The sequence below is a fragment of the Orbicella franksi genome, chromosome 7 (genome assembly GCF_964199315.1).
Source record: "Orbicella franksi chromosome 7, jaOrbFran1.1, whole genome shotgun sequence".
NCBI classification, from domain to species: Eukaryota; Metazoa; Cnidaria; class Anthozoa; order Scleractinia; family Merulinidae; genus Orbicella; species Orbicella franksi.
In genome coordinates, this window is record NC_138151.1 from 29131598 (window position 1) to 29156623 (window position 25026).

General features: G+C 37.8%; 5 protein-coding genes across 6 annotated transcripts in view; 3 read left to right on the top strand and 2 right to left on the bottom strand.

Annotated features, from left to right (window-relative positions):
* Positions 1–971: 971 nt before the first annotated feature.
* LOC145492942 (DNA damage-regulated autophagy modulator protein 1-like) lies at positions 972–3812 on the top strand. The gene is made up of 2 exons (XM_081472320.1): positions 972–2026; positions 3142–3812. Exons 1-2 carry the CDS (start codon positions 1661–1663, stop codon positions 3550–3552), a joined length of 777 nt encoding a protein of 258 aa, XP_081328446.1. The 5' UTR covers positions 972–1660; the 3' UTR covers positions 3553–3812.
* A 423-nt stretch (positions 3813–4235) lies between these two features.
* LOC145492941 (omega-amidase NIT2-like) lies at positions 4236–9172 on the bottom strand. Of its 2 annotated transcripts, none has more exons than XM_081472318.1 (10): positions 9130–9172; positions 8928–9046; positions 8394–8606; positions 7767–7860; positions 7233–7307; positions 6999–7077; positions 6774–6789; positions 6580–6662; positions 5673–5728; positions 4236–5370 (listed from the first exon to the last, which is right to left on the bottom strand). In XM_081472318.1, exons 1-10 carry the CDS (start codon positions 9170–9172, stop codon positions 5282–5284), a joined length of 867 nt encoding a protein of 288 aa, XP_081328444.1. In that variant the 3' UTR covers positions 4236–5281. The 2 variants fall into 2 exon arrangements, with proteins under 2 accessions (XP_081328444.1, XP_081328445.1); XM_081472319.1 differs by having other exon boundaries at positions 4239–5370; positions 9139–9172.
* Positions 9173–9241: 69 nt separating this feature from the next.
* Positions 9242–15559, top strand: LOC145492939 (serine/threonine-protein kinase Chk1-like). Its single transcript, XM_081472315.1, has 15 exons — positions 9242–9353; positions 9456–9555; positions 9630–9753; positions 10438–10502; positions 10669–10738; positions 11197–11303; positions 11487–11568; positions 12278–12382; positions 12899–12980; positions 13101–13129; positions 13245–13341; positions 13450–13627; positions 13898–14029; positions 14461–14559; positions 14665–15559. The coding sequence occupies exons 1-15, from the start codon at positions 9292–9294 to the stop codon at positions 14734–14736; spliced, it is 1404 nt and encodes a 467-aa protein (XP_081328441.1). The 5' UTR covers positions 9242–9291; the 3' UTR covers positions 14737–15559.
* Positions 15560–15602: 43 nt separating this feature from the next.
* LOC145492940 (UDP-N-acetylglucosamine--dolichyl-phosphate N-acetylglucosaminephosphotransferase-like) lies at positions 15603–23431 on the bottom strand. Its single transcript, XM_081472317.1, has 7 exons — positions 23192–23431; positions 21246–21366; positions 19304–19517; positions 18504–18738; positions 17466–17654; positions 16827–17070; positions 15603–16330 (listed from the first exon to the last, which is right to left on the bottom strand). Exons 1-7 carry the CDS (start codon positions 23347–23349, stop codon positions 16256–16258), a joined length of 1236 nt encoding a protein of 411 aa, XP_081328443.1. The 5' UTR covers positions 23350–23431; the 3' UTR covers positions 15603–16255.
* A 145-nt stretch (positions 23432–23576) lies between these two features.
* Positions 23577–25026, top strand: part of LOC145492943 (dynein axonemal heavy chain 8-like) — a 69427-nt gene continuing 67977 nt past the window's right edge. Inside the window, exons 1-2 of the mRNA XM_081472321.1 lie at positions 23577–24005; positions 24262–24396. Of these exons, the coding sequence (XP_081328447.1) occupies positions 23826–24005; positions 24262–24396 (315 nt within the window). The 5' untranslated portion in view covers positions 23577–23825. The remainder of the gene's footprint in view (positions 24006–24261; positions 24397–25026) is intronic.

Below are 25026 nucleotides of genomic sequence, written 5' to 3' on the forward strand. Positions count from 1 at the left end.
ATTTACTGATGCCAGGCGATAAAATCAAATGAAAACCGCCGTACAGGAAGAATTAGATAGAAATATTCCTACAGCAGCAGCCTTTAGAAACTTGTCCGGCGGTTAAGCTAATTTATGCAGATTTAATCTCTGTTTCCAAATAGCAATAAAAGATTTTATGTTTCCATGGGGTTTGCTTGCTTTTTTGCCACGCCGTTGTGAATGTTAATTCGTCTCCATTTCCCAAATAAAGAACACAGATTTAACACGGGAATTCTTCACTGTGAAAAGTGCACATGTGCTGAGCGACAAATTAAAATGTTCGGCGAAGGAAACTGTCCAAATAGCAAAGATTAATTAAAGTCACTTCTGTAGGTTCCGATATTTGTTTTTCCTTTCATTGACAATTTATCACGGTGTGGTAAGCAGGTCTAAAATTATTCACTACAGCCGCAAGTAGCGCATTAAACAAAACAATAAGAACTTGAATCAAAACCATGTAACCGCTAACAAGCGCGGGATAAACGTGGCCAGGAACGCGAATCAAATCACGTGACCAGCATTTGCATGCAGCTGATTGGCTGAGAAAACAGATTCTTTGCCGTGATTGGCTAGAACACCGTCACGTTGTACAATAAATCTTTCCACCGTGCCTCAGCGATGTTACCAGCTTGTGAATTCAGCAATATTTAAAAACCTAGATAATGAGTTTCGCGATGCTAGATTATTCTGGTTGGTGTTTGTCTTTGTCGTTGAGAAATGCTGATGAAGGAAAACTGAAAACTCAGTTAATTCCATTCTCGTCGCGATAAAATGTCGTTACGAGTACGGTAGATTTCTCTCTTTGCCGACCCCGTAATTAAGGACTCCGGGAACGACATAAAAACGTCTACCGACCGCAATCACTGCTGTAAAGTGCATGACAACACTGTAAAGTCTGCTGACCAGAAAGCAGGTCTTCGTCAAGGCCGCACTAAATGCATGGCGAAGCATCCATTGTTTTCACGCGAAAACCGGAACCGTTACCCAAAAGAAGAGGAAAAAGAACATTTTAGCATACCTGACATTTAATCAGACGATAGCTATCTGTAAATTACTTAAGAAAAGAAAGATATCTGAGTGAGAAAACCTATCATGCAACAACAAGATTGTTGTACGCATGAATACTTTTTAAACGGGTGCCATGTGTGTTTAAGCTGTAATATTTGCCCGTGATCTCACTTATTCAGAATCATAATAACGCTTATTCTTATGAAGAAGTATTCTTCTTTATTATTTAGCGTCAAAAGCCGCAGAAACTATAAGAAAAAACGGCCTCTTTTTCTGTTTGAAGTCAAGACCTTTTTGCCGGTACCTGAGGGAAACGTTTCGCTCCTGACTTGTATTGGTTTAATTTGAAGTGAACAGTTTGGTCATAACGATTATGAGGACTTGCCACACAATAGCGGCAAAATGTTATTTGTGTACACACTACAGAAAAACGTGAATGTACATCATCTTTACGGAGTACGCTGTTGTGAAAGATCACCTTCGAAGCAACTTCCGGCTCTCTTCAATATAGCGCGACAGTTCATTCGTTGATAGCGACTGGCAAAGCTCACGGAGATTTCGCAGTTAAAAATCACAAACAAATCAAGGATTAGCGCTTTCAGCGAAAACTATTGGTCAAGAAATTCAAGTTATGCCATGGAAATGGCCGCGTTGTGGTTTAGGCTGGCTTTGTATTCTGTTGATCATCTGTAGTGCCGTTACTGTGATCTCTTCGTATTGTGTAGCTCTCTCACATGGACACATCTACCCGTTCCTTCCAGCGATCAGCGAAACTGGAGTTTTGTATCCGGAGAAATACGTTTTCAGGGAGTTAGCTAATTTAACGGCCTTTCTATTCATCTCCAACGCGTTCGTTCGTTTTATGCAGTATAAACTTGTGGCTGAGCAGTGTAGAGAGGAACACGTGAAGCTCAATCGCCTTAACAAATTGGCATTTGTAGTCGCCATTTTAGCGGGTGTCGGAATGACTTTCGTGGCCAACTTTGAAATTGAAAAGGTATGCCAAGAAACTTTTATTATTTTACAGAGAGGCTTCTTATTGACTTGTGTGACAGGATGTTTGAATATTATTTTGATTAGTGTTTAGAGGTCTTTTGGTTGGGCTATTTTTTTTTTTAAAGAAATTCATTTTACCAGATATCATGTTACGGATTGTATTGAAACATGAACAGGTAATAAGTAAACAGTAGCCTCTATTTGGCGCGGAAATATGGGCGGATATTTGTCCGCGGACGTTGTCTGTTCCGAGAAGCGAACAGTTTTCTGAGAGCGTGGCTCGAGGAAAACTATGAGCTTTATAGAACAGATAATGTCCAAGGACAAATATCCGCACATATTTTATTTTCGCGCCATTGTGCAGTGTTTATCCTTCAAATATTTTTTACAACACGTGCAGTTTTGAAAATTGGGGAATAACACTCGGATATGCCCCAGATTTAGCTGGGACATATTCAGTCACGTGACGCGTTTGGACCAATCCCACGCAAGCGAAACTTTTTGATGGATTATAATTACTGATATCAAGCCCTAGCTATCTAATCCTACATGAACGACGCTGTGTCAGACCTAATCGCTACTGCTGTGGATTTCGCCGGATCAACTGAATTCTAGCCTTTAGTTGGGGTTGGGAGAGAGGGGAGATTGTATTGTCTTCCTAGTCAAGACACAGGCTTGCTCTCACGGTGTCTCCGCTTCCAGGAGTATCAACGGGTACCAGAGAATAGTGCGGCAAACTGGCCAAAATGTCGGTCGGGGTGAGGCTAATGATTTGGTGGACTGGCAACCCATAAATGGGGGTGGGGCCGGTTGCAACACTCTTGAGAGAGGGGCTTTGGGGGTTGGCCTCTCCTCTTTTTTTATTTTTTGAAAAAGACAAACTCTTTCTTATTGGAGTATGAATCCTTTTTATAGGCAAGAAAAGGCCTTTCTTCCCTTTTGAGAAAATCTGTATCTGTTAGTGTTTGATAGAGAACAGGGGCACTGTGAGCGCATATTGTCCAGCTCAAGAACACAAAGGGGAGGTAGTTTGGATCAAATGTTTCACTTTAGCCATTATGGCTTCATATAGTCCCTTGAAATCGAGTTGTGACAAGAGTTTGTATATATTTACAGAACTGGTCAGTCCACGACGTCGGTGCCATGACAGCATTTATCAGCGGTCTTTCATACTGTTGGTTACAATGTGCAATGTCTTACAAGCTTCGAGACCACGGTGTCATCAATAGTTCAGCGGTGTGCCATTCAAGAGCCACGCTCTCTCTCATAATAACTTTCTGCGTCATGATCTTTGGCGCGTGTCAGGGCAAAGCTAATATGGAATGGGACCGAGTTCGGCCTCGATATCACTTCCTTGCCAAACTCAAGTGGAGTCCTCAAGATCCCGGATATTTGTACCATGTGATATCCAGCGTGGCCGAATGGAGCATGTGCGGAGGAATGCTTCTGTTTATGTTGACGTTTGCTCAGGAGTTTCAACAAATAGAGATAACCTCTGATATCTCGTCCACAGATTATTGGGAATGATCAAACTGTACTAAAACACGACCCACTTTAAGCTTTTTTTGTTTGCATTCACAAGATACATCAAACACTCAAGACAGTGTTTAACTACATTTCCAAACATCTCGAAGTTCGTCAAAAATACTCCGCTACGCGCCGTACTTTCAACTCTCTTCTCGGTGTTTTGAAATGTGGTCAAACACGGTCTTTCGTGTTTGATATATTACAAGGCTTCATCATGACCTGATACGTTGAATCACAAAAGCGCAAACCAGCAAGAGTTTTAGTTTTCCAAAAGATAACAAAAGGATGAAAAAGCCGACGTAGTCTTTATATTGCGTTTTACTAAATAACCTTCAATGTGTTCAGTAATTTTTTTATTCCAAGTTCTTTTACAGAGAAATATCCCGTGAGTGAGTTGACTTCACCAGAAAAACATTTACGATACACATAAGAAATCATTACACAACAGTTTGATCCCATGCGGAAGTTTCGGAGGGACACAACTGTAAACTTTGACACGCGCGTCACATATAAATGGCGGGAAACAACTGCAAGATGTGTTGTACGCGTCTCATTTTGGCGGAAAGCAAATAGAACTTTTAATGGATGGGTTTTATTATGGCGGGAAAACGCCACAACGCGTGGCATACGCTTGGGCTCTCCTAATTTCCGATCGCTATCATAGAACGGGATGGCAATTAGCTTTGTTAAACTATTATTAAATTTATTTGAGACTTTTTTAAGTGAACAATGTTTTGAAAGATACTGGATATAGGCAGTTAGAGTATTGTTTGTATTTTTATTCATGTACGGTTATAACCCTGCTGTTCTGAAGAGGCATTTACGGCCAGTCATTAATGCAGAGGATGGCATACCTGTGCTATTCTCAACAGAACTTTCTCACCTCCAAAAAGCAGGAAAAGGAAATTTAATATTTATATTACTTACTACAGGGTATTTTCATTGGACTAAATTATCAGTATCCACACCAAAATTAATTTTGTTATCTTCTCTATTTTGATCTTTTAATACTAACGAGCACTTTCGTTCACATTTCTTACTTCTCACGGTGTACTTTGCAGGATGTTAAGAAATAGTTTCCAGGCACATTTTGTTGTTCAGAGCACTAGGAAATATTGAGTGTGAAAATATTACTTGCGACAGGCCCTTAGAGTTTTCTAAATCTGATGAGCCTCAAAGACACTCTGTTGATAACGAGCAAGGTGTTTTCAGTTAATTGTCAATTCAATCAATCAGTTTAATTTATTCTAAAACTAATCCTCCAATCCACCGAGTATTACAAATCCTACCTACATACTACTACAGATAAATCTGGATTTTTTCAGCCAGTTTAAGTTTTCAAAAACTAATTTCTAACTTGTTTTCAATCTTTCCTTAATCTAGATAATTAGTATTAATTTAGTTCAGCTTCCTATAAATTCGTTGTTTTGCCGTTTAATTAAAGAGCTTGTTTAATGAGTAAAGGAGGCTCAATTTGGATTTCCCAGTATCAATATTTTTACATCCTGCTTGTTAATCTAATTCCTTTTAAATTTCCTAGTGGTCCCTTTGAAATAAAATATGAAGACGAGAGATTAAGAACATCCAAAGTTACTTTCAGCTGGCAGTTTTTTAAAAATAAATTTTCACTCCTGAATTTGCTGTTTACATAACCTAAGCTGTAGCTGTTCCCACACATTCATCCTCACATATTCTTGTGCCAGTGTCCACAGGTGTGTACATGTATACTTTATGACAACATTTCTAACTTGTACATATCGGTCCTCTTCTGCTGTTGGACTGGAATTTGGGCTCGGACATCTTCCAGATAACTCAGATCTATGAAAGAAATTTAAGACAGTTGCAATAATGGAGATGCAGAGGCCTCATAGTTAGTGCACTCATCTCCAGATTGAGTGACCCAATGAAGCTTTGACTGAGGACACTGTGATGTGTTCTTGGCAAGACACTTTACTCTCACAGTGCTTCTCTCCACTCAGGTGTATAAATGGGTACTAGTCAATTAATGCTGGGGGTAACCCTGTGATGGATGAACGTCCCATCCAGGGGTAAGTAGAGCACTACGAGCAGTCAGTGTCACAGGCAACCCAGGAGGACAATAATGTCCCACAACAGCTTACCTATGTCTGAATAAAGGGTTTGCTCTGTGTGGTCTGCTTTGGCTATCACCTCACCCCTAAAAAAAGCAAGCAAGACATGATTTAATACAAGATTTGAGCTTTAACCATCTTGAGTGGACTAGTCTCAATCAATATTTTTTCCAGCAGAAGGTACACCATGTCAAGAAACAAAATTAACAGACTTGCCATTTGCAAATTATACACGGTCAGTTTGTAGATGTGGTTCTTGCCAAACAGGTGGTCCTGCTCTAGGAGTAGGAGTAGCTGATTTTTTTCCTTACACAGGTACAGGAGGCATAAAATGGAGAATTTTTTTCTTGTCGTCATGTTCAGAGTCATTGCCTTAACAAGTCAATGAAGAATTAATGGCATCATTTGCTTTACCATCAAGATCAGTGGGTACCAGGTCGTTTACATCTGGTATATATGCAGGGTAATTTTTGTTGTCAGTCTTGGCAATTTTTTGTCACTTGAAACTTATGTGATGACCATGATAATGAAAGTACACATTGAGCTGTCATTGTGTAACTAGTGCAACTAACTACAACTGGGGACAACAATACATTGCACATGAAATACATTGCTGTTGCTTGGAACATATTTCACCTAGTGTCCACTGGTAGTAAGGCTGATGGTTTGAATGGTCACTAGACAATCTTGAGTCTGGGATACTTTTCATCCAATCAGAAGCTTTCACAATGACTCACAAAATCTCAACTCTCCATGTCTCATTTGTCTCTCTCGCTTTCTTCGATTGTCCAACAAGGGTCTCGGGGTCTTGGATTTTACCAATTGTAACTCCTTGGCTTATTAGACCTAATAAATGGTCCAAGCCCTTAAATTTGTACTCTGGTCGTGTGAGAGTGGTATAATGTACAAGTCTTAGGTTTAGTGTGACTGTCCATACCATGGATTGACGACAGTGCTGTGTCCCCAGGCTACATAAGTTGCTTTCTCATCTCTGGCTGGTGATACAGCTGCTACATACAACTACAAAGGACCACACAAGAATTAACAATGCAGCAGTAAATATAGTTCATATAACATGGAATTTTATGTCCGATAATTATTGGATGAAAAGGATATGTTGATTGTCCTAACCTGATTATCCAAGGCCCTGTAAGAGAAAAGGATGACACTGTTTTATTCATTTCTGATGCTTAAAATCCAACCATATCAGTAATTGCAAAACAAAGTTATTAGACATAAGCTTCTTGGCTACTTTATAGATGTGAGATGAAATAAAGTCATATATGAATGTATGCATTGATTTTCCAATTCTCTTTTGATTGAAAATCAAAAGCTTTGGTGAAGGTAAGAGAGTACCTTGCTCTAATGAGAGGTTCCCAGTGAGCCGGTCCTGTCGTCATGTTAAATGCTCCAGGGTAAAATAATAATTTACAGCCTAAAACAGTAGGATCAGAGTGGCTAATGTTAAAAAGGCACACCTCCTTACATTCTACTACACTCCAGGAACTGCTAAGGACTTTGCAATGGTAAATTAACCACCAAAATGTTTAGTACTATTAAGACCTGACACTAAAATAAGGGTTTATTTACCTTGCTGAGTGTAAACTTGAGCCATCTCCGGAAATCTCATGTCATAACAGATTCCAATTCCTATTTTACACAAAGCTGCCATAAAAATAAACAGGACTTCAGACAAAATGATTACAGGTCAGGATAAAGACAACAACAACAAAATAAAACCATCCTCTAATTATTGAAAGCCAGAATAAAAACCACTTACAAAGTAGAGTTTTCTTTATAGCAAAACAAATTAAAAACAAAAAACAGAAATAACTGCTCCCTGTTGTTCAAAATTAGCTATCTTAATGGACGTAATGTAAAAATTTAATTAATATAGGAATACTCCCTTGTATTGTTTAGCTATAGTATCCTGTTGTTATCTTTTGTAAGAAGTATTTATGTAAGTAGCTTTTATTATTATTATCATCATTATTATTTTCTTGTATATTGCCAGTGAAATGTAACTTTTTACTTTGTATTATGTGTAAAATGAACTATAACTATGTTAATGTGTTGATGATGATTACAAATTGTAAAAAAAAGGGAAAAAAGTTTCTATTTTACATGTGTTCATCATTGTCAGCTGTTTTCCACTGCTCAGGACTTCTGATTCTTGAAAGCGAATTTTTCCTGGAACATCAATATCAAAGAGATGAACCTACAACAAAATAAATGCAAAATAAAAACCTACCATGTTGTTAAACTGCTTGAAAGTTGGCTCACATGACTCGCTGGCTTGCACTTTGTGCAGACTATTACAGTAACAGTCTGTACAAAGTGCAAGCCAGTGAGTCATGTGAGCCAACATGTACCAGTAATCCATTTTGGTTAGCCTGAATAACAGTCTGGTTATGGCCTAAATAGAACCTGGTTAGCCTAAATAGCTTCCCCCTCCAGAACAAAAAGTTAGCTTAGTTAGCTTGTGGTTAGCCTAAGAGCCAGGGGTATTACTGGCTCCCATGGCTTGCTTGGTGGTTGGTTGCCCATTCTCCTCGTGCCTTGTGGCATATAGGGAGTGGGGGTTACCCTAAAAAATCCCCTATCAGCCTAACTAGCTCCCTGTTTAGTCTAGATTGCACTATGGTTAGCATAACTTAGCTTGTGGCTAGCCGATTTATTGGGGTTAGGGATCCTTGATTTGCATGTCTCACATGGCTCCCATAGTAAGAACACTCATTTGTCATTGTTGACCTTTCTGTGTTTAGCAAGCATGGTGCCATCAGGTCCAAATGAGGTGGAGGTGTTGTACAACTTTCCATCACTTTTTCTCTCGGGAATGGACCCTCCAATGATGTAACATTCGGTCTCTTTTGCAACAGATGACAGCATGTTTGTTGATTCCCCTGGGATATTCTCTGCATAGTCAGCAAAATATTGAGTGCCATAGGGTGAGTTGAAACATTCCTAGTAAGGTAAAAATTATTTGATTTGCACTCAAAAACAAAATTATGTAAGTTAGTGAATTTTCATAATTTTTTACCAATAGAGAGCACTTTCCAGGTAGGTGTGGATAGGTCTATCTGTGTGGGAGGGGGTGGGGAGGGGACTACAGGGGATGAGGGGGGGGGGGAGAGGGAAAGGTGCATCAAATTACAACGTCAACAGTTTGAACTTGGCAGACAACCTAGCGTTATTTCTCACAAAGTTGTTATAGATCTGCCATGTAACTAGAACACGAAATTTCGATGCGAAATAGAATCTCTCTAAAGTGAAAGCAAAACCTACCGGAAGCGCGATAATTTTCGCTCCATTCGACGCCGCTTCTTTGATCTTGTCTTTCGCACGCAACAAATTCTGAGCCTTGTTTGAAGTTACAGCAAGCTGAACAAGCGCAATACGAAATTCTAAAATCAGAAAATAAAAGAAAGATGGGAACCTTACAATTTTTTACGCCGTGCAAAGAAAATCACAAGAAACTGCAAATAACCTTGCTTACTGGAAGCCGCCATGTTTCTTTGTCCCATGACCATATGTGGCGTGTGCTCACGTGACTAAATGGTTTGTGGGCGCGCGAAATTCGTGTTCGGCAAGATGGCGGTACTTGCGACCATGTGAGAACACGAACACTTTTGATCTTTTTCTGGCAACGATGACTGCGTTTGTAGAGGGATGGGACTTTTTAGAGACCCTTGGTGAAGGTGCTTATGGCGAGTAAGTGTTTCCTGTCTTGACGCTGTTGGGATTGTGATCAAATGCAAGCTTTTGGTTATGAATGACTGGACGAGTTCGATTTCGTTTTCCAAATATTTCTAGAGTGAAGCTAGCAGTGAACAGAGAAACGCAACAGGCGATTGCTGTAAAGATCATCGACCTAGAGAAAGCTGCTGATTGTTATGACAACGTCAGAAAGGAGGTTAGTGGCGTGAAGGTCGCTTGTGAAAGATGGATCAAACTGTACATTTCTTAACGAGCCCCTTTTGTTTACAGATTTGCATTCATCGAATGCTTCAAGATGTCCACGTTATTCGATTTTATGGACAGAGAACTGAAGGAAAGAAACAGTATCTGTTTCTAGAGTGCGCTGCTGGTGGAGAATTGTTTGATAGAATAGGTATTTAAATGTATTCATACCTTTGATTTTGAGTCGTTCAAATTCTCACCCTCCCCTCTCCCAAATTGCTGTTACATGAGACCCGTTGAAGGGAAGGGTTGGGTTGGAGGGATGAAGGAGGCGGGGGAGGGGGGGGGGGGGGAATGGGCATAACTGCATGAAATAGTGAATAATGGAAGTGTTTGATTGTTATTTGCAGTCCACGATCCACTGTGCCAATTTTGACCTGCCCTGTTCCTAGTCCCAAGGACAGGTTCTGGTAAGACGGAACACAGAATGTCTGGATTACCAAACCCAGTGTTGCAAACCTCTTGACCACATAATTTCCATAAATAATAAATCAGGGGTTTCATTTAGGTGGGGGAGTGGGGGGGCTCTGGGCAAATTGCCCGGCTGTGAGGATGATTTTGCCTGCCTGGTTTGACCATCTAGAGGAAAGTTTTTCTTATAAAGAAGTTCAGTTTAAAACATTTGCCTGACTGTGAAAACCTGTTGCTGAAAACCTTAATGAAACTCCTGATAGTTTGTGTTCCCTCAACACTGCATCAAACATGGGTCACTATAAAATATGCCTCTAAAACAACATATACCATTGTTATTGTCTCGTATGCTATGGTATCTCCTTCAACTAGCTGGGACATTCAAATGTGTAACAAAACATACCATTAACAATGTCCTCCATAGAACCCGATGTTGGAATGCCGCAGCACCAGGCACAGCGTTACTTCAGGCAACTTATAGATGGAGTGGTAAGGGAATTTAACCAATTTAGATAGTTTTGTACAATACTGAGCAGGCAGTGGTACCACTCAGATACTGCTCATTAGCTTTTTATTTGAATGGTCACGCATTAGTGTGTGCATTGACACTTGTCTTACTGGTGCATAAGACAGTTTGTTGCATCCATTTGTTTAGGAGTACCTTCACAGACAAGGTGTGACCCACAGAGACATTAAACCTGAGAACCTTCTCTTGGATTCTGATGGTAAGATACATGGTTTTAAAAATACATCAGGTCACTAAAATTGCTGCAATTTTTACAAGAATTATTTTTAGATCATGTGTACTAAAGGTATCTGTGGTTGAGTGCTGATCAATACCCTTGATTGATACCCTTCATCGAAACTTGATCAACACCTCGGTTGACACTCAATCAACACTCAATCAACATCTTGGTTGACAGTTGGTCGAAAGTCGACTTACTTTCGTAGACAAGCCATTGAGTGTCAATCAATGATTAATTTTTGATTGAGATGTTGATCGAGTGTTGATTGACTGTTGATTGAGATGTCAGTCAAGTGTTGATCAAGGGTAGGTTGAGGTTATCGATTGACACTCGACTGCAAATGCCTTTAGTGTAAATGATCTGAATTATTTTAATATGATGGACTGTCATGAAGTAGATTTACTTATATGTTGATTGCTTTCTCTTGTTTACTGTAGATAATTTAAAGATCACTGATTTTGGCTTTTCAACTGTATTCCGCCACAAAGGCAAGGAACGCCCTCTGGGAAAATGTTGTGGAACCCCTCCATATGTTGCACCAGAGGTATAATAAAACATCAATAAAACTTTTAGTTGTTTGCTGTGTCCATTTCACAGTTCGGTGTTTTTTCATAGAGCCAAGCAAATGACAGTAAATTATGATAATCATAAACCTTAATTACAGAGTAATTTTTTTTCGTCTCTATGTTATATGTACTTTCTTGATACTTGTTCTGTTCCTTTGTAGGTTCTATCCAAAGGTGAATACAGAGCGGAGCCTGCAGACATATGGTCCTGTGGTATTGTCCTAGTTGCAATGTTGACAGGAGGTAAATATATGATGACTGTTTGGAGCAAAACATCTAGGATATTTATGTACATAAAATGGAGAGTTTAATTTTGTAGTTTGATACATCCAGGGGTAAGGCTACCCCACCTTGATAGGATGCAGCAAGCTAGTCTGTTCCAGTTGTATTTTTGTTGACCATTACCTATTTTGTTATTTGTTGACCAGTACCTACCAGTACGTGAGTGTTTTACTGAAAAATAAACCATTCGTAAAATTTGTATGAAACGTCATCCTGGACTTGAATGGCATATTTTCCATATCTTCACTAATGAAGATATTGATGACTTCATTTCCTGCTTTTTCACAGTTGTTTGTGCAAACAGTCAGTTTGTCTATAATAATCAACATACATTTACATGGTAGCTTGAAGATATGAAAATTATTTATAAAATTACTTTCCACTGAACAGGTACTTATTTTTTGTTAAGACTTGTATGCATCCACAGTTGGGTGATTTGGTGCCGTCAGTCCCCAGTGGATAGCATTGTCCACCCTTTGGACAGCTATGGTCTGGATCCGATGTACGTGCAATTATTGTCTTTGACTGAGAATACAACATAATGACAGTGCCTGAACTCAAAAGACCACAAACAGGATTGTTTTTAATTTGCAAGTGTTTTCTTTGCAAAGTAGGTTAGCCATAAGTAGATCTGCAAATATTTGACTTGATGTTTTTAACCATTACTTAGAACTTCCGTGGGACGAACCAACAAAGACAAACAAAGAGTACCTTGATTGGCTCAATAACAAAGTGAACAGGACACCTTGGATCAAGATGGACTCTCAATCATTAGGTATGTATGATTCTGTTGTTTTTCAGATGATGTCCATGAAGCAGCTAGAATCATACTTAAGCATTGCAGGTATGCAATGCATGCAGAGGGCAAAAGTGTACAAGCAGTTTGAATCTGTAGTACTAGGCTGTACTATCATTACCCAGTGTTAGTTATAAGCAAGTAACAAGAGCAGAAGGCACAATGCATGAATAAGCCTTTCTAGCTGTAGCCTTTGCATGTACTTCAGACTCTAATTCTTGGTAATGACCTGGCATTACAGTCATGCAATGCATGTTGATTGCCATGTGTGTAATTGTAGTCCTATGTATGCACTGCAGACCTACGGTATTTGGTGATTCTGTAGGAAGGATGGGAAAGGAATAAATGAGGGTTTTAAGAATATAAATATCCATTTCACTTCGCAGCATTCATTTTCTTTTGTGTCTGTATAGCATTGCAAACATAATCAAGCCCAGTGGTAGTCCTGGCTTAAGAAAATCATATTCAGTTAAGCTATGACTTTTTATCTTCTAGAATTTATGAAGAAACTTCTCATTGAAAATGCTAAACGGAGGCTCACAATACAACAAATAAAGAAAGAAAAATGGTTTTGCAGGTATTGTGTTTAATTGTGTTCCATAACTTTGTATTGTTTTTTTTAAGTACTAAAGAACATTTTCAATGAAGCAAATATAAATTATTTGAAACAACTTTAAATGATTTTTTTGGTCTCCAGAACATTATCATCAAGAAGTCAAAGAGATGGTAAGCATTTAAAATTTAGTCATGAATTGATTTCATTTGGTAAAACGTTGATTGTGCTGATATACAATGTACATTACGCATACCTAGATGTAAAAATAATGGTGTTTCCATTTAGGGTGTTCACCAGGAGACACACCCTCTGGAACAGCGCCATTTAAGAGAAGATGCACCGAGGCAGATGTCCTTTCCCCAGTACAACCTAGAAGAAACCGGTGAGTGCTTTACTCTGCTTTATAAAACACCTTGACCGATATATTTTATAATTCCTTTATTTCTTATTTGTACTAAGCATCTTTCACTGTCACTGGGTGTTGTTTTAGGGATCACATTTCCGCATCTCAGCCAGAACCTCGGCGGCTGGACAGTGGAATTGACAGTGGTGCTTTGGAGGGTGTGGATGATGAAGGAACAGTGAATGGGTTATGTTTCTCGCAGCCTGTCCACCCTGATCACATGCTACTAAGCACACAGATGCAGTCTACACCTGGTGCATCACAGGTGAGGTTATTTTGTTTACAATACACTAAAATTAATTTTTGTTTGAACTACCTGGGACTTTGTGTTCTGTTCTTGGCAAGGACATTCAAATCTCAACGTGCTCTTCTCCATTCAGACTTGGAAGAGCAAATAATTTTTGTGGTGGGGGTGGAGGTAATACTCTGATGGACAAGCATCCCACCTAGGGAGGAAAACTCCTAAGCAGTAGCTTATAAGCTCTCAAATTGGAAATGACTTTTTTAAATCTGAACTTTCACATTTACCTTTCAGAATCCATTCCATAGACTAGTCAAGCGAATGACACGCTTTCACACAAAGAAAAGCGCAGACAAGACACTGTACAAGTTGAAAGCAGTCTTGGACACCCTTAAATATAATTTCACAGTAAACTCCCCTCGCCAAGTAAGATTCACTTTAGGAAGGTTTGTTTTCATCTTAGCTAATTAATTCCTGCTTAAAGGATTTACAGTTACTAATTGTGATTTAGAATTTAGTGATAGCTCAATAGACAAATGAATTTGATGAAACCAGGTGCCTGACTGCTACAAGTGTAATAATCAGTAGTCTAAAAAACCCACAGAAATGACAAAATTGTGAACCAATTTCATATTAGTTTTGTGAAGAAATGCATTGCTGTTCACAGACCCTCTGTTTGGGCTTGGGTTTGTCAAGATTTGAACAAGGCAAAATGCAGAGCAAAGAAAAATAACTTGAAGAAAAATAATTCACAGGAGAGAAAAACTGTCTGTGGACAGACTAAAGGGAGTTAGTGTTATTATTAGCAACAAGTGCAACACTAGAAAGATAAACTAATCAACTTCATTGTTCTTTAGGTCACAATATTCACCATGGACAGGCGGCGTAATAAACTGAGTATTAAAGTGAACCTTATTGACATGAGTCCTCTCATGGTGGACTTCAGATTATCCAAGGTAAATAACTTTGACTTGTTTGACTGTTTCCTAGAGTGGAGATATCTATGAACTGTAATGTAAGTTTAGGTAACAAGCTCACTAAATGCTGACTGATTTTTTCAGGGCGATGGGCTTGATTTCAAACGTCACTTCCTAAAGATAAAGGCCCAACTCAAGGACATCATAGACAGATAGTATCTTTTTGCAGTTACCATGGTTACCACACAAGGTACTGGTGTGTTCAAAGACTGTCTAGTGTCGCAGCAAACCGAACAATTTATGTAAGCAAAGAAGTATTAATTAATAACCAACCATGTTTTGTTAGTACAGTATATATACAAATACAAATTTTAAAGTTAAAGTAATTTAAGAACTCAAGGCAAAAAAGTTAAAAAAATATGGATGCCTTACTGTTGCTGTTAAAGATGAAAATTGTTTGTAAGTTCTAAACCATAATTTGTATAAAACAATGTAGTACACAGCATGCACTGTGAAACTAGTCGATGTTGGGCACTATAGTTGTATGTAGTAGCTAACTCATCTGTTAGTGTATAAAATGCAGTAGAACTGAAGGGTACACAAGATGGCCTTTCATTCTTGTTCGTCTTCCTTCCCCTGGTCTTCTGGCTGAGTTACAATAGCAGAACAGACACCCTTCATCTTGCCTGCAAGCAGGCTCTTTGTGGGGCAAGGGTGAAGAGCCTGCTTGTAGGCTACCCTTCGTCGTATACAGGGCTGTTATTATGGGCCATATGCTTGATGATCCCTTGAAGCTACAGGTAAACTTGCCTGTGTTGAATAAAATTCACCCAGGAAGCACCAAGTTTGTTACAGCTGAGAAGACCAAGACAATGGGTGACTCACAACTTAATGACAGTCCTAATGCATGTTCAAAGCATATGAATCAGCAATTAATAAACATTGAAAAAAGGTTATCAAAATAAGTAACATAAAGAAGATACAAAAGCTAAAAAAATGTATTTATTATTTTTCTAGTTATTAAATGTTCAGTATTCAACATTGCTGTTCATTGAATTCTAACTTAAAGTATATAATTATATTACTTGACATTAATTTACAAAATTAATAACACTGTCCACTTGAAAGTGAAGTGACCCCTATTGACCACAAAACCAAACCACCATAACAACAACTTGCAGAATGACAGACAATGTACCTCATTACAAATTTACTGACAAACACAAGCCTTGTTAACTTTCATCTTCTGGTTTAAATAAAGTTCAATAAGCACTTTTTTGTTTCATGGTTTTCAATAACTTTGATGAAACCTAGCATCTTACAAAGACCAATAGTTCCGAAAGCCCTTTTTTTTAACAGTAGTTAATTTTCACTAAAACATAGATTTCTATGTTGTGTACAATAATAATTATTCTCCCTTTCAGCAGTTTTTACTGAATATTGGTAGAACAAAAACTTTCATAGGCAGTTTGCTTCACTTAGTTGTGAAAGTATTTTCATAACATCATAAAGGTACAGGTCATAAAAAGTTGACAATTCTTTCAAAAACAATGCAATTGTACTCAATGAAATATATTAATTTTTTTGTTCTTGATACCCTCATTGGTAACAAACAAACAAAAAAAAATTGACAGTAAGAATTATTGTAAAAATGTATAAAAGAACATGTATACATGTGTTTGCTTTCAGTATTATATCAATAATTGTTTGTAAAAAGCCATTGCATTTCTGTAGTCTAGTGCTGTTCTACATCATAAAAAAATCTCACAAGATGATAACGAATAATGAAGGCTACCATGCTGCCACAAACCTGAAAACAAAAAAGATAAAAGATTGTTAGCTTGGAGCAAGCTGCTTTGACACAGAAGTCTTTATTATGACAATATCTTATCAATGTACATTTACATAGTTGTCTACACACTATACTGAAGAAAACACACACTTTGACTCTGATGACTGCAGAACAATAGGCTACTCTTGATGATCTTAAAATTCAACTTTATAGTGAGACCTACATGTAAGGACACAAACAAAGAATTGAACAAACATGCCTGTTCAATTTCATTTGCTAATCTCCTCGCTACCAACCTGAATTTTAACATAAAATTATCGAAAGAAGCTTACTATTTTACACTTCCACTTCCTTAGACAAAAAACACAATTCCCATTGATCATCAATCTGCCATCAAATAAAAAAAGTAAACCAAGATTTGCCCCAGGCATGCAAACTTTGTGAGCTGCTTGTCTGAAGGGCAAGCTGGTTTTTAAGTTAACTTAAATTAACACAAGTTTAAATTTAAACTTGCCTGTATTCCCAAAATGATCAAAGTCAATGTTCTTTCATGTAAGGGGCCCAGTATTTTGAGAACAAAGTTCAGCAAAGTTAAGTTATTGACACGAGTTGATTCCTTATCCTCTCCCACTCCCATTTCCACATGAACTAATTTTAGATGACTGAACAATGACAGAAAAAGTTTGCCAAGTGGACGGAGGTCAGAAGTTTTGAATGTTGTGTAACTCATTCCAATGAAGCCAGTTTCTGGGTTAAACCTAAAGAGATAAAAACAAATCTGCAATTAATTACAATAACCATAAAGTTCTGAAAATAATTGCCTCTTAAAAGAAGTACCAAAAAATTTCACTTCTCTTAGCAAATCCCGAAATAAGCAACTTTCCAAAGTTGAAGTTTGAGTCCTACCCTGGAACACTGTACTGTGTTCTTGAGCCAAGTACATGTACAGCTTACCGTGATCCTGCCTCTCTTCACCCAAGTGGTAATTTTTTTTTTTAAATTCATTTGTTTTTGCCAAATTAATTTTTTTTCAATTTATCTCTACACTCACTCACACTGTACATTTATATTTCTGTAATGTTCTCCATGCAGTAAGGTAGAGGATGTTATCTATCACAACAACAGATCTTAAAATTAAATAAAGTTAGCTTACTTTGGTAGTCGATGTCTTGGACAAGGAATGAAGCGAAATAGTTGAGGTGTGGAGTAGATAAAGTTGATGACTTGTGGAATAAAGAACAGTAGCATTGTTTTACTGAAGTGTCCTAAAATCCCAACCACTGCAAATGTCATGCCTGCAAAGTAGCAGAATGTGTCCCCTACAAACACTTCGGAGGGATACCTGAAGAAGAAGAAGATGATCAATAAAATTAATTGTAAAGGATTCCATATATTTATAATAATGGTTAAGAACATTTTGAAATCTAACATCTTGACCCTGAAGATGACTTCTGCTCAGCTTGTCGAAACGTCAGTCACCAACAAGTTCTCTTCAGAGTCAGCCTCACTACAATCATGTTACAAACTAACATTTTGAGCCTGCCAATGAGCTATTTTTGTCCGAGTTTCACACACAGCTTTTACAGGAAAAGGACAAAGGAAGGACAATTTATATTAGCAAGGACAACAATTTGATGATGGTCGCTAGTGGACAGGGGCATGTATTCTATTCTTGACAAAAAACCCACAATAATGAAAACAAACGCTAGCAACTAAAGTGAGGTTAACTGTATCTGGTGGAAAGCACTGTCCATTGTTTGGAATGTGGTTGTGGTATGGAACTTGCAGAATACAATTGTGATCTTGTTAGGATGTACTTAGATCAAATAATATGAGAGTCAATGTTACATCTGATTTCTAAACACAAAGAAGAGAGATGAAAATATTTTTTTAAAATACATTTCCAAACATCTTGAAGGTCACCAAAGATACTCTGCTGCGCATCATATTTTTAACTCTCTTCTCGGCATTTGTAAATGTGATGAAACATTGTCGGTTGCGTTTGATAAAATTACCTGAAACACTGTCTTGAGTGTTTATAATATCTTTTCAAGTGAAACTATGTAAAAGTAAGCTGTAGGTGGAGAATATGGTCATAAAAATCTATGCAAAATCTTGTTAATAGGATTGAAGAAATTTTAGTCAAGGAATATAATTTGTGGCATCTGACATATTTGTTTAATCAACTCACCAGTTATAGTAGAGTAATGCTGAACATGCTGCAATGAAAGGCATCATGAAGTATGCAGAGAATAGATGAGCCTGCCAGCAACATGTTCCTTGCAGCTCAATAAAGTTAAACACCAGGATAGAGACGGCAATGATTAATGACTGTCCTGCTTCAACACCATTGATCCCTGACAAAATATTGATTGCATTTGTGCAGAACACGGCCAACATCCCCATGTAAACATAATAAAGTATTCCTGATGAAAAAGAAAAGAAAGAAATAGAAATAAAATAAAATAATAAAAACATGGTACAAGCAATGCTTTGACTAACAAAACTACAATGTGATCACTTTGGGGGGAGGGGGGAGGAGGTCTCCAGTGTAAAGGGAGAAGAGATGTTCATTGTCTCTTAGTGCTGTTTAAATTAATAGTAGAGGGGTGTTTCTCCTTGGCTAGCTAAACTTTGACACATTGATTGATACTAGGATGCTCTTTCATAACAAAGCAACACTACACACAAACAAACAAACAAACAAAAAAACTTTCACACTCTCCATCTGCCTTGCTAGTTTTGATTTATCATACATGTACATGAAATCTTTCACATTTCTTCAAGAAGGCAACATCTGGAAATAATGGCAACTTTTAGGGAGCAAACGAAGTTTGAACCTGCCTGGATTTGTCCCCTGTACCCATTTAATGAAGTCCAATTATTATTTTTTCACCTCTTATGCAAACTGGGGGAGGGAATTATTTTGCACACAGGTTTGTCATTTTAAATAGACACTTCAACAGATGTTAAAAGAGCTAATTTTCTTACCTAAATCTAAACTAAATCCAAGGATAAACCTAAACGGTTTAGGAACAATGATGTTTGTAACACCAATATTGACAAAGTAAACCACGAGAAGAGGAAGGGAAGCCATTGTGGGTAGAAGAAGCTTGTCTCTCCACTTGAGATCAAGAACATCATCGGCAAAGCCAAGGAAAATCATACAACAAATTGACAGCAGGCCAGCTATAAACATGACAAACTGTGTGCAGAACAAAAAGTTAACGTTAGATATAAATAGGGCTCGACACTAACGGTAGCCAACTAGCCACAGACTAGTAGAAATTTAGTTTTAGCTAGCAGGTTTTCGATTTCCACTAGCCACTTTGGCTAGTCAACAAAGTGAAATTGGGTGAACTACATCTGTAGTTTCTGTCTCCTCCAACGAAGACAAACACAAAATTTACACTTTTCTCAGAAACAAGGTCAGAATTTCATTGTCGACATAAATTATCATGGTACTGGGCATGTGGTGTTCAGCATGTATGCAAATTTAAGTTTGTCAACTTCTCGTTGGGTGGTATGAAAACGGGGAACTGAACATGTTACTTTTGTTGAAAGAAATATTTGACAAACAAGACAGCATTTTCTGAAAGCACACATATATGCTCTTTTTTGTTGAAAAATTTTTTTCATGTGCAAAATAGTGTGGAACTGTAATGGGATAACATTTCATTTAGCATAACAATACATGGGTGATTTGTCGTTGTATGTATACTTACAAACTTACCACTACATAAATAATAATTAGACAAGAAAGATTTATTCCTTCAACATTTAAACCAGCCATTTTTAGCAGTCGAATTTTGCCAAAGACAGTTTACAGTATTGTTCAGATAGTTGTTTAGCTTTTGAAACATTTCTACGGCACCTGTCTGTGAAGAAGTCTCCACAGTTTTTACAGTGACATCTTGGGGGTTTTGATATTTTTCCAAGGAAGTCTCAGAGAAAAACAGATTCCTGAAAGTCTTTTCAGGAACTCGAACTTTTTTGAAACTAGTTTAAGTACAGTATAATTACCAACGTTATGTATTAAAGAGAGTCAATTGCGTTGTGCCTGCAAGTAATTGTAATTGGACCTACCTGAAATTTTCGCGGCACGTTAATTTTGTGAATTTCATGATTTAAAAGAAATTGCAAAATTAAAGTGACGTGAATAAGTAAGTGTCGGAAACCTAACACATTATGTTACTGTTGACATATAGTACCGCTATTGCGTTTTTGTTACTTTTGACATTATTGTACCTTTGATAAAGTCAGTTTACTAAATTCAAAGACATGTTTAAGTAACATTGCGAAGGAAATAAATTTTGTGTTACTAAAAAATGCGAAGTTAAAGTGATTCAAAATACAAAATTTTAGCAAAGTGTCAAAGTGTCAAAAAACATGTGCACCCCCAAATCGTGAAATAAACGTGTCATGAAAATTTCATGAAATAATGTAGCCAACCACAACACTTGGCTAGTAAAAAAAGGTTTTGGCTAGTAACATCTAAGTTATCACTAGCCACTAGGCTAGTAAGTTGAAAAGTTAGTGTCGAGCCTTGTATAAAACAATATTAACTCATACTGAAACGTTTCTGTACCCTGAAGTGACAATGGTAAAGGTAAGGGCTATTCTAATCCTAAAGGGATCATTGCTATAAAGAACTCTCAAAACCAAGTGGCCCATCAGGCCGGAGCTTATCCCGGTTTCTGTAGCGTGAAGAGGGATATTTCTACCTCCCCCTCCCACCCCGTGGACTAGGGTCCCATCCAGTTGGGGAGAAGAAATACTTTGAGTCATTTAACACTACAGAAGGTTCCGCGATATGCTCTGACATAAGTATAAATACTTTGGTGTGATGCAGACATATTTACCTACACCTAACCCTAGTTTATGACCTGTAGGTCTCAGATTATGTCATTCTTTACTAGCAGATTGAACTTACTTCGTGATGAGGAAAATCATAGTCGCCTTTCTCAAACCATATAGTGAGAAAAGGAAAGGGAATAAACAGAAACATTGCAATGAGAAATACTGCTCCAGTGACAACTCCAAGACCTTCTGGACTGAAAGAAACAAAGTTAACAAGTAGCAAGCAATGAACTTAATGGTCTAATAAATTGTTTCTAATTTATCACAGCCCAATCACATAATACTGTATGGGGTGCAAAAAAAAAAAAAAAAAAAAAAGCAACAAAGATGCCTCTAAACTGTCCTTCGAACATTTTTAAAATCTCTCTGAAGCTGGCTACTCCTCGAGAAACATGATCGTTTTTTGGTATTACATTGTACTTTCCATCAAGAGAAGACTAAAAGTCGCTAAAATTGAGAACAGTGATCTTTTGCTTCAGTATCTTGGCTCTCCATGGGATCTTTTATTCATTCATACAATAAATATTATGTATATTTCCTGGTGCCATGTTTTGCTAATAGCAGAACTCCATGCTCCACTTCTAAACTACAATTAGTCCCTCTTTTGCTTGGTCCATTGTGTGTGACATGAAAGAAAGCCACAAGAAAAAATGGCCGTGAGAACTCCTGGGGGCGAGAAGCATACAAAAGGAGTACGCATTTCTCGTCCCCAGGATATCACACGGCCATTTTTTTCTTGCGGTTTTCTTTCGCGTCACGCACGATGGACTAAGCAAAAGAGGGACTACCTGTAGTCTACTCCACAACATAAACACACATACAAACCACAATCTTGCACTTTGCTCTGATGAGGGGCTACTGCTTGAAATGCCAGCTTCACTAACTTAATACTTACATGTATATCAGATTCAAGTGGATAAATAGTTAAATGTTTTACTTACATGTAACTGCTGACGCAGCCCATCAGTTTCCTTAGAAATGAATACCGGTACCTTTCTTTGTGTATTAATTTTATGATTGTTACACAGGATTTATAAGCATGAGACATACTGAAGTACATCATGAGTTTGGGTGCATAGTGTACCAGTATATGATTGTGGCCGTGCTACAAGCTTCTTGCTGTAAACATTAACACCATTTTAAAGACCCTGTTGACCCATTTGTAGTTTCAAGATCTGGGCTGTTTGGTTTAGAATTTTCAAACCTTTAGCATTTGATGAGAACAGAATGCACCTTTGCACAGAATCAGAATGTGTTGCTATCTACAGGAAAAAGACCGTCATATAGTGCATTCCACCTAAATTAATAGATTACACCAGGCCCCGGTTGTTCGAAAACTGGATAACCCTATCCACCAAATAAATCACTATCCAATTGATAAGTGTTGACAAAGCAACCCACACTACCCACTGGATAGTGATTTATCTGCTGGATAGCGTTATCCGTCTTTTGAACAACCCTGATTGTTCAACATGTAATTTCTTGTTGCAATGTCAGTATGTTGTCAAACAGAAAGCTGACGAGAACAAATAAAAACATCAACATGGGAATAGTGTTATGGACTAACAAATTCCCAGAACTGACCAAAAAAACCAATCGATAAAGAGACTTAGCAATGATTTGGCTCAGATGCGAATTTCACATGAATGTGAATAGATTTGTTTTGATTATCAAGCTAAAGGTCAATACAGCTTCGTAAAATAATTAATATTTTATAAATGACGTGAATTCTACAAATAAAAATGGCTGAAACAGTAAACAGTAATGTCGACAGTGCAATATGTTCACACTATACTTAAAAATACAATTTTTGAGTAATCGTATGAATACAATTAAGGTCATTACATGGAGTTCAGGCCAAAATAGCGAATCACCATGACACACGATTCAAAAATCAGAATTAAAAAGCTTACGTATTACATAGTAGTCTCTAAACCTCTGCACACTGATTTCAGTTATTTAGGGTCGTTATTACTATATGGTAATACAAAACTCCACGAAATAAGTGAGCGAACTTACATCATCTCCTTGCTGTCTTTCTTGTTCATGTCTTTCCCAGCCAATCCAGCTTTGGCAAAAAGGGATTTCATGCCCGAGATCAACTTCAAAGCCACTACAAACACCACAGTGGACATAAAAAAATTTAAGACTAGAGGATATATCATTCTGTAGATCATTTTCGATTGTTTTTACAGATTATGGCGCTGGAAAAATCCCCTTCATAGCAAGGCAACTCGAAGCTCCTCGAAGCTCGTAAAGTCATGAAGATAACCGCTGACTGCAGATCTGAATGGACCGCGGCGAACAGACGCGGGAATGGCGCGAGATTCCCGCGTTTAAACGTCATAACTGTTTCTAAGCAACGAATTGACTGACAGGTCTGATTCTCGTACCTGATTGGTTAAAAAACCATCACGGCGGTCTTCTCGTCAATTTTTTTTTGCGTTTTTCTGCAGGAGACACGCGATTGTTTTCTCCTTGAAAAGAAAAGAAAATATCCAAGGAAAATTATTTCTGAAGTTGTTCTGACCATCGAGATGGTCAAAGGCTTGCTTTCAAATCGTTTTTAGACGCGACGAGTTTAGCGTTTGAGCAATTTTAAGCGCACTCGTTACTTACAGAACTGTCAGAGAGTCGCGAAGAAACCTCGAACATGGCTGAACCTAGGACCATGCCGAACGGCAAGGATCGTCGCAAAAGTTCATTGAAAAGTGCGGGTAGCATCTCATTGGAACACGCTGCTGGCTCTAAAGCTGATAAACACAGAGGACGTAAAAGTATTGCCTCGCAATTTGCTCATCCACTAACTGGAGAAAATGTTAAGGAAAGACAGGTAAAGAAATTTGTAGGCTACAGAAAAAAAAAAGCTGTTTTAAACTTTTAGACTTCGACTTGTGCTGCATGTACCGCCACTCGTTACTTTATTTGCTTCAGTCTGGTAAGAAACGACAAAAGAACTTATTTTTCAATTCCAAAGTTCAACTTGGTATGAGATGAAACTCGTTTGCTTCAAAAGGATTCTGAATTTTTTTTTTATTCAATGGAATTTATACCGTTTGTAGTTAAAAAATCTTTCTCTTTTGCTGCAGCAAAAAGCGAGGGAAAACCGTGAAGCTCGAAAAAGAATGATATCAGATGAGTACAGGTTTATTATGGGAATCGTTGGAAGCTATATAGATCTTGAAGTCTCTGCTGTTGAAGAATTTATTGTTGATTCGGATGAGGTAAGAAAAGTTTAACCAAATAATAATTAAGCTTAATTCATTCAGAGTTATTATATAAGAAAGCTTTATTTAACAAATTGACATGAGTTTTTAATGCGTCTGTCCTGTTATTAATCATGAGTTTCGTCATAACACTGTCAAAGTAAGTGGCGATAGCTGAGTGGACCTGCAGACTACTTTGACAATGTTATTGTTGATAACAGGACAGACGCATGAAAAACTCACGTCAATTTGATTTTTACATAACAAATTGTGCACTCGTCTGCTCTCGCTTGTCACTTCAAGATTGCAGAGATTATAAATTCACGTGTCTGTCCACTTATTGACAATGAAAATTAGGCAATGAGTGTGCAAGAATTTCTGCAGTTATTGTAAAAATTGTGTACTGACGGCAAAGCTGGCGCTGGAAAGGTAAGTTGGTCAAAAATAGTTTGTTATTTTATACAGGTCTTTATAAATCGATCAATGTAAAATGCAGACTGCAGACTGCAGACTGAGGGTAAAATGAAGACTGTAGACTTTTTATCTGAATTGTGCTACCATTTCCATCATCGAGAGCTAATCATAAACAGGCTAACTGGAGCGTTATTTCTCTCAACCTGAGTGGTATTCTGTCTAACCAGAGTGCAG

What these genes read in the sequence shown, in the direction of transcription:
- LOC145492940 (XM_081472317.1), bottom strand. Translation starts at nt 23,349, where the DNA reads ATGATCTACAGAATGATATATCCTCTAGTCTTAAATTTTTTTATGTCC. An exon ending in AAAGACAGCAAGGAGATGAT is followed by an intron (nt 21,367 to 23,191) that starts GTAAGTTCGCTC and finishes TGTTTCTTTCAG; the next exon opens with TCCAGAAGGTCTTGGAGTTG. An exon ending in CCAAGACATCGACTACCAAA is followed by an intron (nt 17,071 to 17,465) that starts GTAAGCTAACTT and finishes TTATCTCTTTAG; the next exon opens with GTTTAACCCAGAAACTGGCT.
- LOC145492942 (XM_081472320.1), top strand. Translation starts at nt 1,661, where the DNA reads ATGCCATGGAAATGGCCGCGTTGTGGTTTAGGCTGGCTTTGTATTCTG. An exon ending in CCAACTTTGAAATTGAAAAG is followed by an intron (nt 2,027 to 3,141) that starts GTATGCCAAGAA and finishes ATATATTTACAG; the next exon opens with AACTGGTCAGTCCACGACGT.
- LOC145492941 (XM_081472318.1), bottom strand. Translation starts at nt 9,172, where the DNA reads ATGGTCATGGGACAAAGAAACATGGCGGCTTCCAGTAAGCAAG. An exon ending in TGCTTGCTAAACACAGAAAG is followed by an intron (nt 7,861 to 8,393) that starts GTCAACAATGAC and finishes ATTTTGTTGTAG; the next exon opens with GTTCATCTCTTTGATATTGA. An exon ending in TCAAGTTTACACTCAGCAAG is followed by an intron (nt 7,078 to 7,232) that starts GTAAATAAACCC and finishes CTACTGTTTTAG; the next exon opens with GCTGTAAATTATTATTTTAC.
- LOC145492939 (XM_081472315.1), top strand. Translation starts at nt 9,292, where the DNA reads ATGACTGCGTTTGTAGAGGGATGGGACTTTTTAGAGACCCTTGGTGAA. An exon ending in GGCAACTTATAGATGGAGTG is followed by an intron (nt 10,503 to 10,668) that starts GTAAGGGAATTT and finishes CCATTTGTTTAG; the next exon opens with GAGTACCTTCACAGACAAGG. An exon ending in ATCAAGAAGTCAAAGAGATG is followed by an intron (nt 13,130 to 13,244) that starts GTAAGCATTTAA and finishes GTTTCCATTTAG; the next exon opens with GGTGTTCACCAGGAGACACA.